The following is a 12,312-nucleotide window of genomic DNA, read 5'->3' as shown; positions in this document are numbered from 1 at the left end:
CAGTTCCTGGCACCCCCCGTCCCACGTGCCCTCCTGTGCACCCACAGCTGTCCCCTCCTCTCCCTTCTCCTGCTGAGCGCCACTGCAAAGGCATGCTCCGATGCACACTGCAGGGACACTGCTGTACAGGGGAAATCCTCCCAGCTCCAGGGAGGTCACTGGCCTCCCCTCCGGCTGTCCCCACGGGCCATCTCCCGTTTCACCTGGGCACAGCTGCTGGAGGCACGCTCAAAGCACAAGCCCCGCGCCAAGCACCAGTTTTGATCAAAAGGTCAGTGACATTTTCATACATGCACATGTATATGGAAAATTGATAGTTTAATTTATAAAAGGGCATATTCAAAGAACATCTGCTGAAGGCTTCCTCCAAAACATCTTTGATGAGCACCATCTTGTTTGTTCAGGCCAAGGAGGCTGCAAGCACGAGGGTAAAAAACTGACAACAGGGTCTTGCTCTGGAAGACTTGCTTCTTTGGTTATAATAATTTTTTACTTTTAAATTTTGCTTTCTTGAGTTTCTGTAAGATTTTACACTGGAGTTTTAACTAGCAAAACTAGTATCACTATGTTAACCTTACCGTAACCTTAACACTCAATACACCAGATCCTGCCAGAGAAATGTGCTGAGCAATGAGCATGAGTCGGGAACCTGATCTTCTGATCAGAAGAGTCCACTCCTTAACAGGATCTGCCTTTGGCATCATCTCAATCAGAAAGGTGTTTTGTTACTTTATTGACAAAAAGATTATTCTCTTAACCTTGCACTCACTGAATGTTTTTCATCCTGGGCACCAAGCGGGTCAATCTCTGTGAAATGTGACTATATCATTACAGACCATGACAGCGCACACACCTCAATTCTGCTACCCCACAACTGGGCATTTGCCTTCACAGCCATCACATCAAGAGCCCAAGTGGGGACCTGACTCACGCACAAGACACATCATCCAGCTCAAGGACAAGGACACTGCGCTCTGCTTAGCAGGCCATGCTAGCTAATACCTGCTGGCAGCCTCTGCCACTGAAACCAAGGGGGAGCAGGCAAGGAAGGTGAGCAAAAATCCTCTTCTATAATTGAAATTGCCGGACACATTCAAGCTGCCGGACAGACGCAGGAATCTGTCTACAAAGGTTGAGGAGGAACAAATCTGGTAGTCTGGTTTTCCCAGTGAAGGCTGGGACAAAATTAAAATGGGAAGAAGGGAATGAGGAAGACAGTGGAGCAGCAGGGAAGAGGGAGATGTTCTAACATGGCTGCAGCTGTGCGTCTCACATTCCCTGCAAAGGAGGAACGTGCAGAGCAGGAGGAGGAAGGCCAATTCCTATTTCATATGCTGCCTGCGAGTACTGACTTTACAGACACATTCAGACCTGCATGGCCTCAGCCTGAGATTTTATTTCCTGTCCCTTGTGTTGGAAACAGAGAACACATGGAAAAGTGACTCATGCACAAACCAATGCAGCACTGTCAGTCTGCAGGTAGCCTCAATTCTGTGAACTCGAGAACAAAAATGGGAAAAAAAAAAAAGTCTGAGAAAAGAACAGGAGAAGAAACTGGGTAAAAACTGAGTACACACATGCCTCCCCAGGAAGCAATGCAGCATACCGCAGAGATGGAACAATGAACCACAGCTGTTCAAATGAACAGCTCGAAGAGTTCAAAGTTCAGCTGTCGTGCAAATGTTATAATCTGCTCTCGTTGTCTGCAACCGTCCAGCCACAACCAAAGTTCTGCTATGAACTAAAGGGAATGCATGTTTTCAGTTGTATTCTTGAACAAAGAATCCTCCTGCTCATCACTGCAGAGTAAGAAATGTTATGGCCACATACAAGGAAACACAGAATGTAACCCTTTTCTCCAGTTCTCAATTTGTCAAACATCATTCCTCGGTTTTGATTTCATATATTACATGTGACAGAGAGCTCTTTCTAGAAATGAATCAAACTTAAGGCACAGGTGGACAAATTCATTTTACTATTGACTGACTTACAGCTACAAATGCTGATTATCAGCACTTCTCAAAAAGTTATCTACTAATTTCATTAAATCTCAAACAGCCCTGACCTTCAAAATCACCCTCCTCTTTGAGAAGAAAACTGTTTAACAAGTTATGTAGACTTGACATTTTTCTAATCATTTACTATTCAATTCCTGAAAAGGTGTTAAAGAGTTTCCAGGTCTCATGTCAGTATTTTAGTCTCCTCAGCAGAAATACAGAAATGTGAACAATTGTTTGTATTGCTAGGGCCTGGTAAAAAAAAATGGGGCTCCTTCTACAGGTACCTGTGGAAATGGAAAAAAATCTGGATGTGTTACAGACTTATTTCTCTATCCAAGGCAAATTACAAAGAAAGGGCTTAAAACACTCCCAGGCACAGCTGAACAACAGGAGCTTGTGTTGGAGAGAAGACGCCGAGTGCTCCCAGGCAGTGGAGGTGGTCGATCAGGGTTCCTGCGACTGGCACACCGCGGAGGCAGAGGTGCTGGTGAGGTCTCGAGGAAGGCTCTCACGTGCTTCCTGCATCCGGCGCCGTGCCCTCTGGAAAGCCTCTACAACACAGCAGGTGACAGCAAGCCTGAATGCATCAGACAGCCTCAGGGAAAAGGAGGGATGAGTCTGTCCAGTGAACATCACCTCTCCTGGAGCAGGAGTCTCCCTTCCTGTTACTAAGCTCCACTAACAAAGCTCCTGGTCCCTGCTGCTCTCTTTACTCATTTTCTAGCACTGTCTTTGCTCTGCACATGATGGAATCAGAGACAGAGCCTTTGCATCAGTGCCACAAGCTATGCTCAGTGCCAGGCACACCTGGGAAAGCCAACTTCAGCTTTGCCCTCACAGAGCAGCTATCCCTCCTGCCTGCCGAGAGCTGATGCCTCCTGAAGTTTCCAGCCCAGATCAGAACATTTAACCTCTGCTCTGGACTCATGAGAGCTCACAGGGGGGCAGTTATCCCCACAGTAACAGATTCTCCTGAAATATCCTCCCCACTGTGTTAAAAGGGGGCAAAAGTGAGCCAAAGGCTTGACAGGGAGAATGGCACCAAAAGTCCTACCCAAAACACTGTAGACAGAGCTCTGCTGGCTGAAGTCTCCAAGCCGGTCCCGTACACTCTGCATGCGCTTCCTCAGGGCACTTGTTTCCAGAAAGGCTCTGCAAAAAAGCAGCACTAGGAGGTCAGGGCTGCCAAAACATGGCACACAGGATGGAGCTCGTGCTTACTTTACTTCACTTACTTAGACTGCTGCAGGCAGTAAAGCCGGAATGTGACGCTCCCCGTTGTCTTCGTGCGAAAACCAAGGCGGCTCAGACGCTCTCCCTGCAAAGACGGCACAAATTAGAGTAACCACAGCCTGCAACCTGCTGCAGCAGGCTGATTCAAGCGAAAACGAGCATGCCCCACCAGAAGCATGCACTCCTGTGGGCACAGACTCTCTCCCTTCCCAGTTGCACACAGAAAGCGAGGTCAGAAAGAAGGGCAGACCATTCCAGGCTGTGCTGAGGGCAGGACCTAAACACTAGCAAGCTGATTGCGCAGTGATGGAGGAAGGTTTCAACAACTGCATCAGGGCTCACTGCCACACAAAGCTGCTGCTAAGATCAACTTGCTCATTACACCAGTGAGCACCTCTGCAGCTTTCTTAAGAACATCAAATTTATGCCTGCCTCACACCCATCGGCTTCTTGCTTTGGGAAACTGTTCCAGGCACAGTACAGCCCAGATTCCTCGCAAAAACACAGGAAGCTGGACAGACACTTTCCGGACAGGGCCAGCACAAGCAGGGGTAAGTCAAGACTTTGGTCCACGTTCACCCCCTTCTCCAAGCCACACGCACCTCAGAAGGCAGAGAGCTCTGCTCAGCATTTGCCTCTTCCTCTGGCCATGCTCACAAGTCTCACAGAGAAGACACTTCTTTAGTCCAAGGGACAGGACCACCAGCTCATCCTTGTTCAAATCTGGTCCAGGCTGTCCATGGATATTTGAAGCCAAGAGCATAACGTACCATCTCCCAGCAAGAGCAATGCCCTGCAGCTGAGCCTACCTTGAAGGCTGACGGTGTCCTGACGTAGGTTATGTCCTCCAGCTCAGGAGATCCGCCAATGAAAAATCTCCTCAGCTCAGCGACTATCCCCAGCTCCACAGGGCGCCAGGTGGGGATGGTGAGCTCGTGGAGACCTGCCCCAGGACAACAGGACAGCTTAGCAGCTATGACCAATGATCCATTCCAAGCCACAGAGGACAGCGTGGTAGATACCTGCTGACCCAAACCACAGTGAGCTGGAAATGGAAACACTGCATGGTATCTCCATAACATTTTCCCAATGAGTCAGCCCCACACAGTCACACAGCCAACACCTGCCCATGAGGAGCATCTCCTTACTACACGTGGATGTCAGAATAGTTGTGACCCTCAGATTCCATGTGGGACTGAGAGGGCTACTGCCGTTGTAAAGATGGATGTGCAGTGTCATCCCAGAGCTTTGTCACATGAGATTTTGTGACAGAACCACCAAAAGAGCAAGGACAGCAACACATGATGCTTCTCAGCAAGAAGGCAGAATGGTGCAGGATGCATCAAATCCTTCTTTGCTGCCTCACAGACAGGTAACTATCCCCTTCAGCGTGCAAAGGCAAAGCCAGGACCAGCTGAATCCATTTCCAAGAACACCACACAACTCATTCGCCCAGAAAATTAATATAATGTTGCAAGTACGTTTTACCTGGAGATGCTGGCAGCACCAAAGAACCATATCCTTCAACGCGATACCTCTCCCAGAAATCCAGGGACAGGACCTCAAAGTAGAGAACAGGCCACTGAGGGAGACTATCTGCAAGGAAGCGGAGCAGATCACAGCTTTGTGAGGGAGACTGTCACAGAGGAAAAAAAATGTTAATTACCCAACTCCACCAGCAGGAAGTCCTTTCTATATTTCTTCTACAATGACAAACTTGGATGTATAGGTGATTATTTTCCATTGTAAAAGCTGAACCCTCAGATTTAAGGATGAAAACAGAATTACTGTTAAGATGTTAAAAATCTGGGAAAATTCTTCATTTTGAGAGCAAGTCTAAACTGGTTCCTCAATTACCTTTGGGCAGACAAGACAATCTTTTGTGAATGATCTGATGCCAAACAAGGGAACCTTTATATCTCTGACCTTTCCCACCATTATTGGGAGATTATTAACTTGGATTCTCCTACAGGTCTCTAAGCATTTCTTTCTTCCATGGTGAAACAAACTCATTGTGTTTAGGCTGAAAATTCATTAGTTTTGGTTGAATACTCAAATCCAATGCGTACATTGGGTTCAAGCGGCAAGGTACACTGCAAAGCTGTCCCTAGCAACTGCTATCCAAAGAGCAACAGGGTTGGTGAGGAAGCAGTAGTAGCACAGTGAAACAACAGGAATAGGCAGCAGAGAAGCCCATCTTAAAATGGAGCTGGAAGTTTCGAAGTGACAAACTATACAGATCATACAGGTCACTGAGTGTGTCTACAAACTTAAGACTCAGCGCAGCTTTTGTTATGTATGTTTCTTCTGCTGCAGAGTCCCAGGGCTCTATGCAGTACACCAGGCATAGCAACACGGACCTGCACGGCAGGCATTTTGAGACAGACAAGCTAAGATCAAAGTAGTTTTGCAACTGGATAAAGCTGACTACAGCCAGGAAGCTGACTACAGCAACATCAATGAATCCATACAAATGCTAATGCATTGCTGGGCAGGGCAAACACAGTATTTGTCCAGAGGTTGTGTGGTGACAAGGTGAACATCTGCTGAATGAGCAACATTTTCCTTGTTTAAATGCGCCCTTTCATCCTGGTGAGGGGCGAACAACACGCCAGACAGCATGATGCCTGCACCACGATCAACAGATTTAGAATTTCACATTTCAGAGCAACATGGAAACACACCTTCTGATTCGTCTTCCTGAGTGAAAAACATGTCCAAAGTGAAGAGGTAGCAGAAGTATGCCACGCTATCCTAGAAAAGGCACAGGACAGAGATCAGATTCCTGGACAAGATAATTCATCACAAGCACTGCAGGGGACCCAGAGAGCAGGGAGAAAAGAACTAATGGTGGAGAAGAAATCACATCACACTAACAAACACCTGACTGCATGATGGACCCCCCAAGTGCCATGCTGATGGAACAGGCTGTTAAGAAAAATGAAAAAGAGGAAACAGTAACACACCACAAATGACAGTTCAGCCAGTTGTATAACTACTACACCGCCACAATCTTTACAGGAGCCAAGGAAAACACCTCAAACGATGGTATTACTGAAATGGTGTATGATAATTACTTCTGTCGTATGCAAATTAGATCACATAAAAGACATCAAAAAGTTGATAAAATTCAAATTTTGTAAGAGAGAAGCTGGACAGAGCAATGGAATCAACTTCCCAGAAAGGGTTCATTTTGAGAAATCAGTTTAGAGACTGTGTACATTCCTGCCCCAGGCAAGCCAGAACAATGCTTTGTTAACTCTGAGCATCTGAGAACACAAATATCAAAGCTCCAAAGGCAATCAATCAGCCAGAAAGAAGCAAAAAGCATGGTTCCAGAAACTGCTTTGAAGCAGTTTTATTCGGTCTTGTTTTATTTGGACACAGTGGCACACTGAAAAATGGCAACTATAACCAGAATGAGAACAACTCCAAACATGCTCTGCCCTTGAAAGGAGCTCTCAAGTCATGATCTTTGCTGAATATATCTGTAGCTTGTGGAACACATGTTCTGCTTCAGAGAATGCCTGTTCAGACTCTGCTCCATAGGTTTAAAAGCGTCCTTACCCATCCCACTGTCTTGGTGGCACAGACCTGGGTCACTCCTGATAGCTGCTGGGATGCGGGACTTGACCACTCTAGAAGAAGAGAACGTGAGCACAGTGGTGAATGCTTTGGATGAGAGGGAAGACTCACAAACCAGAGCAGCTCAAAGGAGAATGTCAGTCCTGGATGGGCGGGATGACAGCTATCATCACCCACACTGAATTTCCCTAGATGTGTCCCATCCCATCTTGTTTCAGGCAACGGCTGCTCCCCAGAACACCCTGAAATGTTGATAAAAAGCACCAACTGCACCTTAAGAGAAAAGTAGAATCTTATCCAAATGTAACAAGTAGCAAAAGTGGTACCTCTTCGGACAAACATCAGGGTATAACAAGAGAGGGAAGCCAGGGCCACAGCTTCAGGGAATTAAACATGCAGCAGGATGTGCATGTTAGTGCTGGGAACCTTATTTATCAGTCAAAATTTAACACGTTAGTGTCAGCACAAAATGTGATGGTGACCAGTAAAATCAGACAAGGTCACTGCTGAGATGGAGAAGACAGAAAGGCTATTCTCCGCAGTATAAGGGATGAACTTTGGACTGCTGGACACCATCACCACTGCTTGACAAGCCAATGATCTCTATGTCCCAGCCTGATTTGGAAGAGATGAGAGGGGAAGATGTTACTTTCTCTCAGACATGAGTTTATCTCAAACAATTGAGTTCTGCAATTTTAGCTCTGAAAACCTCTGATTAGATCCCAGGCCCTATATTAACTTTTATTGACTTGCAGCAGAGCTGATCCGATGGACGAGCCAAAGCATGCTGCACTCCTTAAACTGCTGTGATATGGCTGGAAATGAGAATACTTACGGTTAGGCAGCTCCACGAAGAAATGAACATAGAGGTTGTCATACTCATAGCCTTGAGCTGAAACTGAGAAGAGAATGAATTTCAGACGCTCATTTCCACACAAACTCTTCTAGTACTCACTACGATTTTGGGAGAGCCAACACCAATAACCTCAGGGACAACCAGTTGCCGCTGGAAGCTGGGAGAAGCCAGGGTCTTCAAAGTAACAGAATATGACCCTCAGAAAAGATTCCTTCTCTAGGCTAGCCCTGTGCCTGTATCACTAACCAGATTAGGGAGGTCACACATTTAATTGCTTTCTTTGCTATAATCTCTATTAACTTCCCAATCTGATCTCCCTTTTCAGATCTGTATGCCTTCCTAGAGCAGCTGCAGTATTTGTAACCTCCAATCTGTAAATGCCACTCAAGGGGTTAGTCTGCAAAAACAGGGGAGGAGAAGGAGGAAGTAAAGGATTCTAAGGAGAGATTCACCTACTCTGGACCAGCCTGTGATCAAGAATCCTTGGACTCCTTATAGCCTCAGTCATCCCAGCAGATACAGATTTGCCCCTGTACTTACTGTTTATAATAAGGACTCACCTATCTCTCCATTCACAAAAAGCCGCAGTGTACCAGGAAGAATCTGTAAGAACAAGCAGATAAACAAGATAAAGGGCTCAATGAGACCACTGGTGGAACCTCATACAACCCCCTCCCAACAGGGTCTCACTTAGATGCTTCACAGATGTTTGCACATGAATACTTCACTCTGCTGGCCAGGTAGGAATCACGACTTCTCATATTATCCTTTCCAGAGTGATCAGCCCCTCTGGAGCAAGGCTCCCGAGAGAGACCAAATTCCTAGACTGCAGTTCACTGCTCTGTAAATCAGGTCTTTTACAGACTTCCAGATGGACACAAAATATAGTGAGAAGTCACTTGCACACATCAGAGTCCTGTTTCTCCTGTCACTTGCCCAAGGTGGAGGGAGCCGGGGGAAGCATAAGATGAGTGGAATTACAAGAAAGTGCAACTTTCACACTTTGGCAAACAAGATTTGAGCAAAAACGATTGCAGTCTGGGTAATTCAGTGAGAAGGGAAACTGTGCATGAGTTTGGAGGTAGGAGGGGCTGGTTACTTGAACAAAGTGGCACATAGATGTGTTTGACATTCAAGAAGTTAACAGCAATTACTATCCTTAAAGATATAAACCCTCCTTTCTTCTTAAAGTATTATCATTAAAGGCCTTCAGACAGTACATGTAGTCTCACAGAGACTGCAACATTCAGCACGCTCTTCTGCTGGTCCAACAGATGCAGGATGGACCTTTGCAGGCCATGTATCAATTGCAACCTGTCCCTTTTGACTCAATTTTCTGTTGGAAGCCACGAAGTAAAAGCTGACGACACATCCCCAGAACGAAACAATCTTTGGAGACTGTGGTACAAACAGCAGCCATGCTAACCAGGTCAACAGTCTCCAAAGGCAGCAGGGCTCCAGGTCCCTGACAAGTGCCGCTGGTACTCACAGTTTCAAATTCTGAGCCTATGAGACCACTGAGGCATTCCTTGTGCCGACTGTATAGCTGAAAACAGAACAAGCGGATTAGAAAAAGTGTCTTTTTGATTATATATCTTTTTTTCATATTGCAAAAATTGTAATGGATACAAACTTAAAACCAACTTAAATTGTTGACAGGCTTAGCACACAGGGGTTTTTTTTAATTGTTATAGCAGATATAGAGAATATAAGAATCTAACAGAACAAGGACGCATAGCTACTAACATTGCATGGAAATTCAGCTTCAGAGAAGACCTTGCCAAAGGCTGGGAAGGGAAAAAGAAGCTCTGAAGAATCAGCAGATCTTACACGACATGTTAAAAACACAGGCATAAACTATTCCAATTACATCAACAGATGGGAGATCAGTGTAGCAAAATCATTATTTCCTTAAACCAACACAGAAACTACAAATGAAAAACTAAAACATTAAGTACCTTTAAAAACTGCCACAGCCAAAAAGGCAATTCAGAAAGATCAAGACATTAAATGAGATCCAAATATCCTGGGACAGTATGGCTAACAAGAAATCATTCAATAAGTATACAGGTAGTAAGAGAAAGACCAAGGAAAGAGTTTGCCCACTGCTCAAAAGGGAAGGAAAATCCTTGGCAGGTGACACCAGAAAGGCATGAATTTAGGTGCTTTCTTGCATCAGTTCTCATTACACAGATCACTGCAGTTAGAGGCCAACACAACTAATACTGGACAAGGCCTCCACCTAGAGTAAGGAGTGAAGTGGTCAGGGAGTATTTGCTGGAGTTCTCAAATTGCTGGGCATGATGAGACTCACTGACAGTGACATTTGTTCTGTCAACTTATAGGTGTCTACAGCATTCATAATTACATCTACATGAGGGTCTGAGTTCCCTCTGTCAAATTAGGAGAACTAGTCAATATGATCCGTGGAGGCTGGTCCTTACATCTCTGAACACACGCTGCTCACGTTCCTCCTCCTCTGGCTGCACTTGGACAGACGCATTCTCAATGGTGTATTTCCACACCTCTCGCTTCTCTCCATCCAGCTCGATCCTGCAGAGCCCCAAAACACATGGGAAAAGCTCCCCCATTACATAGAGAATAGGTGCAGGCAGCAACAGCATCAACTGTGCCACCCTGACACAACAATCCCCTCTCCACCAGGCCTGTGCAGTAACACAAGGGCACTAACAGCCTTCTCCTCGCTCCAAAGTGCCTGCAAGCATCAATGACTCAAAAAGGGAGACTCGCTTGTGTCCAGAAGACGCATAATCTGTATCCCTAGGGACTGGCACCAAAGCCCCACCCATCACATGCACAGTGACACCAAGCACAAGTATGCAATAATTTTGTCTCAGAAATCTCTGTAATAAAACTGAAAAATATCTCAGTTTAAGTGCTGACCCACTGCCTGAAGCGTGACCAGAAGACAGCCATTTCGGCCCTCTGGATCAGCCCCACAAAAGGTACAGCCCTGCCCCACTCACCGGTAGGGTCCTTTGGTGCCAGTAAAGTCAGGCTTCACTGTCATCACTCCATTGCCATCCACCTTGATTGTGCAAAGAACACGTTCATACTCCCTGTGACCAAGTCTAATGGAAGACATCAAGAAACACAGTCTAAACAGAAAACACGTACATTTTCGGGCTCTGGAATAGCAGAGCGGGTAAAGATGCATGGGAGCACAGAAGGGAACAAACACACTCATACTTTCGTACATTAGTTTAAGAAGCCTTTTGAAGGGATACACTCAGTTACCTCCCAACTGACGAGAGAGGCAGAAAGAAAGAGCAGCCTGAGTTACTGAGCTCTTGGAATTCTGCCCCCTTAACTAATGAAAGAAACAGGAGATTTGAGTAAGGAGGGAATATGGGTTTTCTTCTGGAAAATTAAGATCACTCCAGGATTTTACTCACTTCCCATAAGGTCCCAAGTCCCCCATGATGTACATGGTCTGGACAGGAGTGTTGATCACATGACTGTTCTTTATAAATTCCTCTGAGGGTTCCCACGTAATGATTTTTGACTTCAGAGAACTTGCTTCTCTGTCAAAAACAGAACAGCACAAACCACAGCTCACCTCTGCAGCCCAGCACAGGCAGCACTAAACCCCCCACAATGAGGACTCAAAGTGCCAGACTGCAAGCGCAAGACAACTCTAGCCGCCAGCTTCCACGGACCAGGCCCCTCTGCAGCTGAAGCACCAGCACCAGGAAACCAAGCTCCGAGCCCCAGTTTGCACTCACATTGGCCTACGGTCTTGTCTTCGCCTCCTCACATTTGCCATTCTCTCTGCCAGATACGATGGCACCTCATGATCTGAGTCTGTTACCCTGTGGTAGTGCTGGCAGAGAGAAACAGACGGGAATTAGCTTAATTGTAACAGGACACTTTTCCCAAACACAGCTGCACTCTTGGAGGAAAGAACCCACATATAGGCAAGGAAAAACTGCTAAAAGACTGTGGATCTCATTCACCGTACTTGTGGCAAAGTACAGCTGAACTCCACCCAGCAAATTACATACACAGCAATGCTACAAAGCCAAGTCCCTCCAAGCTGTCCTTGCTCATCATTCTGAAACAGGGAGATCTCATCCCAGGTCTGGGGCACCACGGGAAGCTGCTTTGTAGCAGCAGCAGTATGTTGTCCTGCATACAGGATACCTGGCTTGCTTCTGCATAGCCAAGAACTGACAAACATTCCCTCTGCAGTAGGCCTGGTGGTTTTGACAGGCTGCTGTACTAATGACACGTAGGTAACAGGCGGTACCTCCTCTAGGTCGGTGAATCGGTCATAGTCAGTGTAGGTGAAGATGCGGGAGTTCTTCCGACCTCCAGCCTTCTCCAGTTTCAGGATCTCCTCACGGTACTGCAGGTCCAGGGGAGTCTGGCAGGCTGACTCATTTTGGTACAGATCCACCTCAAACTGAGAGCACCACAGGTAAAGCGCCCAAGCTGCCTTTCACTAGCACTGCCAGAGCTACAAACACTTCTCAGCTGAGGTCTCCAAGGCCACCACCGAGAGAGACCAGATCCTTCGGGGATCCCAGCCAACCCGCGCTCCGCAGCGGCTGGAAGCTGCCCCCGGGAGGGGCTGGGCCCAGCGGCTTCCCCGCAGCAGCAGACCCTGCGGTGAGG

The 12,312-nt window shown here is 46.5% G+C and overlaps 1 protein-coding gene across 1 annotated transcript; it reads right to left on the bottom strand.

Annotated features, from left to right (window-relative positions):
* Positions 1–2,444: 2,444 nt before the first annotated feature.
* On the bottom strand, positions 2,445–12,133 carry MKS1 (Meckel syndrome, type 1; the record flags this gene model as incomplete). Its single annotated transcript, XM_010082338.1, has 15 exons — positions 2,445–2,551; positions 3,055–3,152; positions 3,236–3,318; positions 4,043–4,176; positions 4,722–4,829; positions 5,918–5,987; positions 6,801–6,871; positions 7,654–7,716; positions 8,235–8,277; positions 9,164–9,220; positions 10,119–10,227; positions 10,662–10,766; positions 11,091–11,219; positions 11,421–11,518; positions 11,945–12,133. Coding segments are annotated over 15 exons (1,464 nt in total), but the record flags the coding sequence as incomplete, so codon positions are not given.
* Positions 12,134–12,312: the final 179 nt, after the last annotated feature.

The sequence above is a fragment of the Pterocles gutturalis genome, unplaced genomic scaffold, assembly GCF_000699245.1.
Source record: "Pterocles gutturalis isolate BGI_N339 unplaced genomic scaffold, ASM69924v1 scaffold25291, whole genome shotgun sequence".
Taxonomy (NCBI): domain Eukaryota; kingdom Metazoa; phylum Chordata; class Aves; order Pterocliformes; family Pteroclidae; genus Pterocles; species Pterocles gutturalis.
The sequence above is the reverse complement of the archived record's forward strand: the minus strand, read 5'-3'. Positions and strand labels throughout refer to the sequence as shown.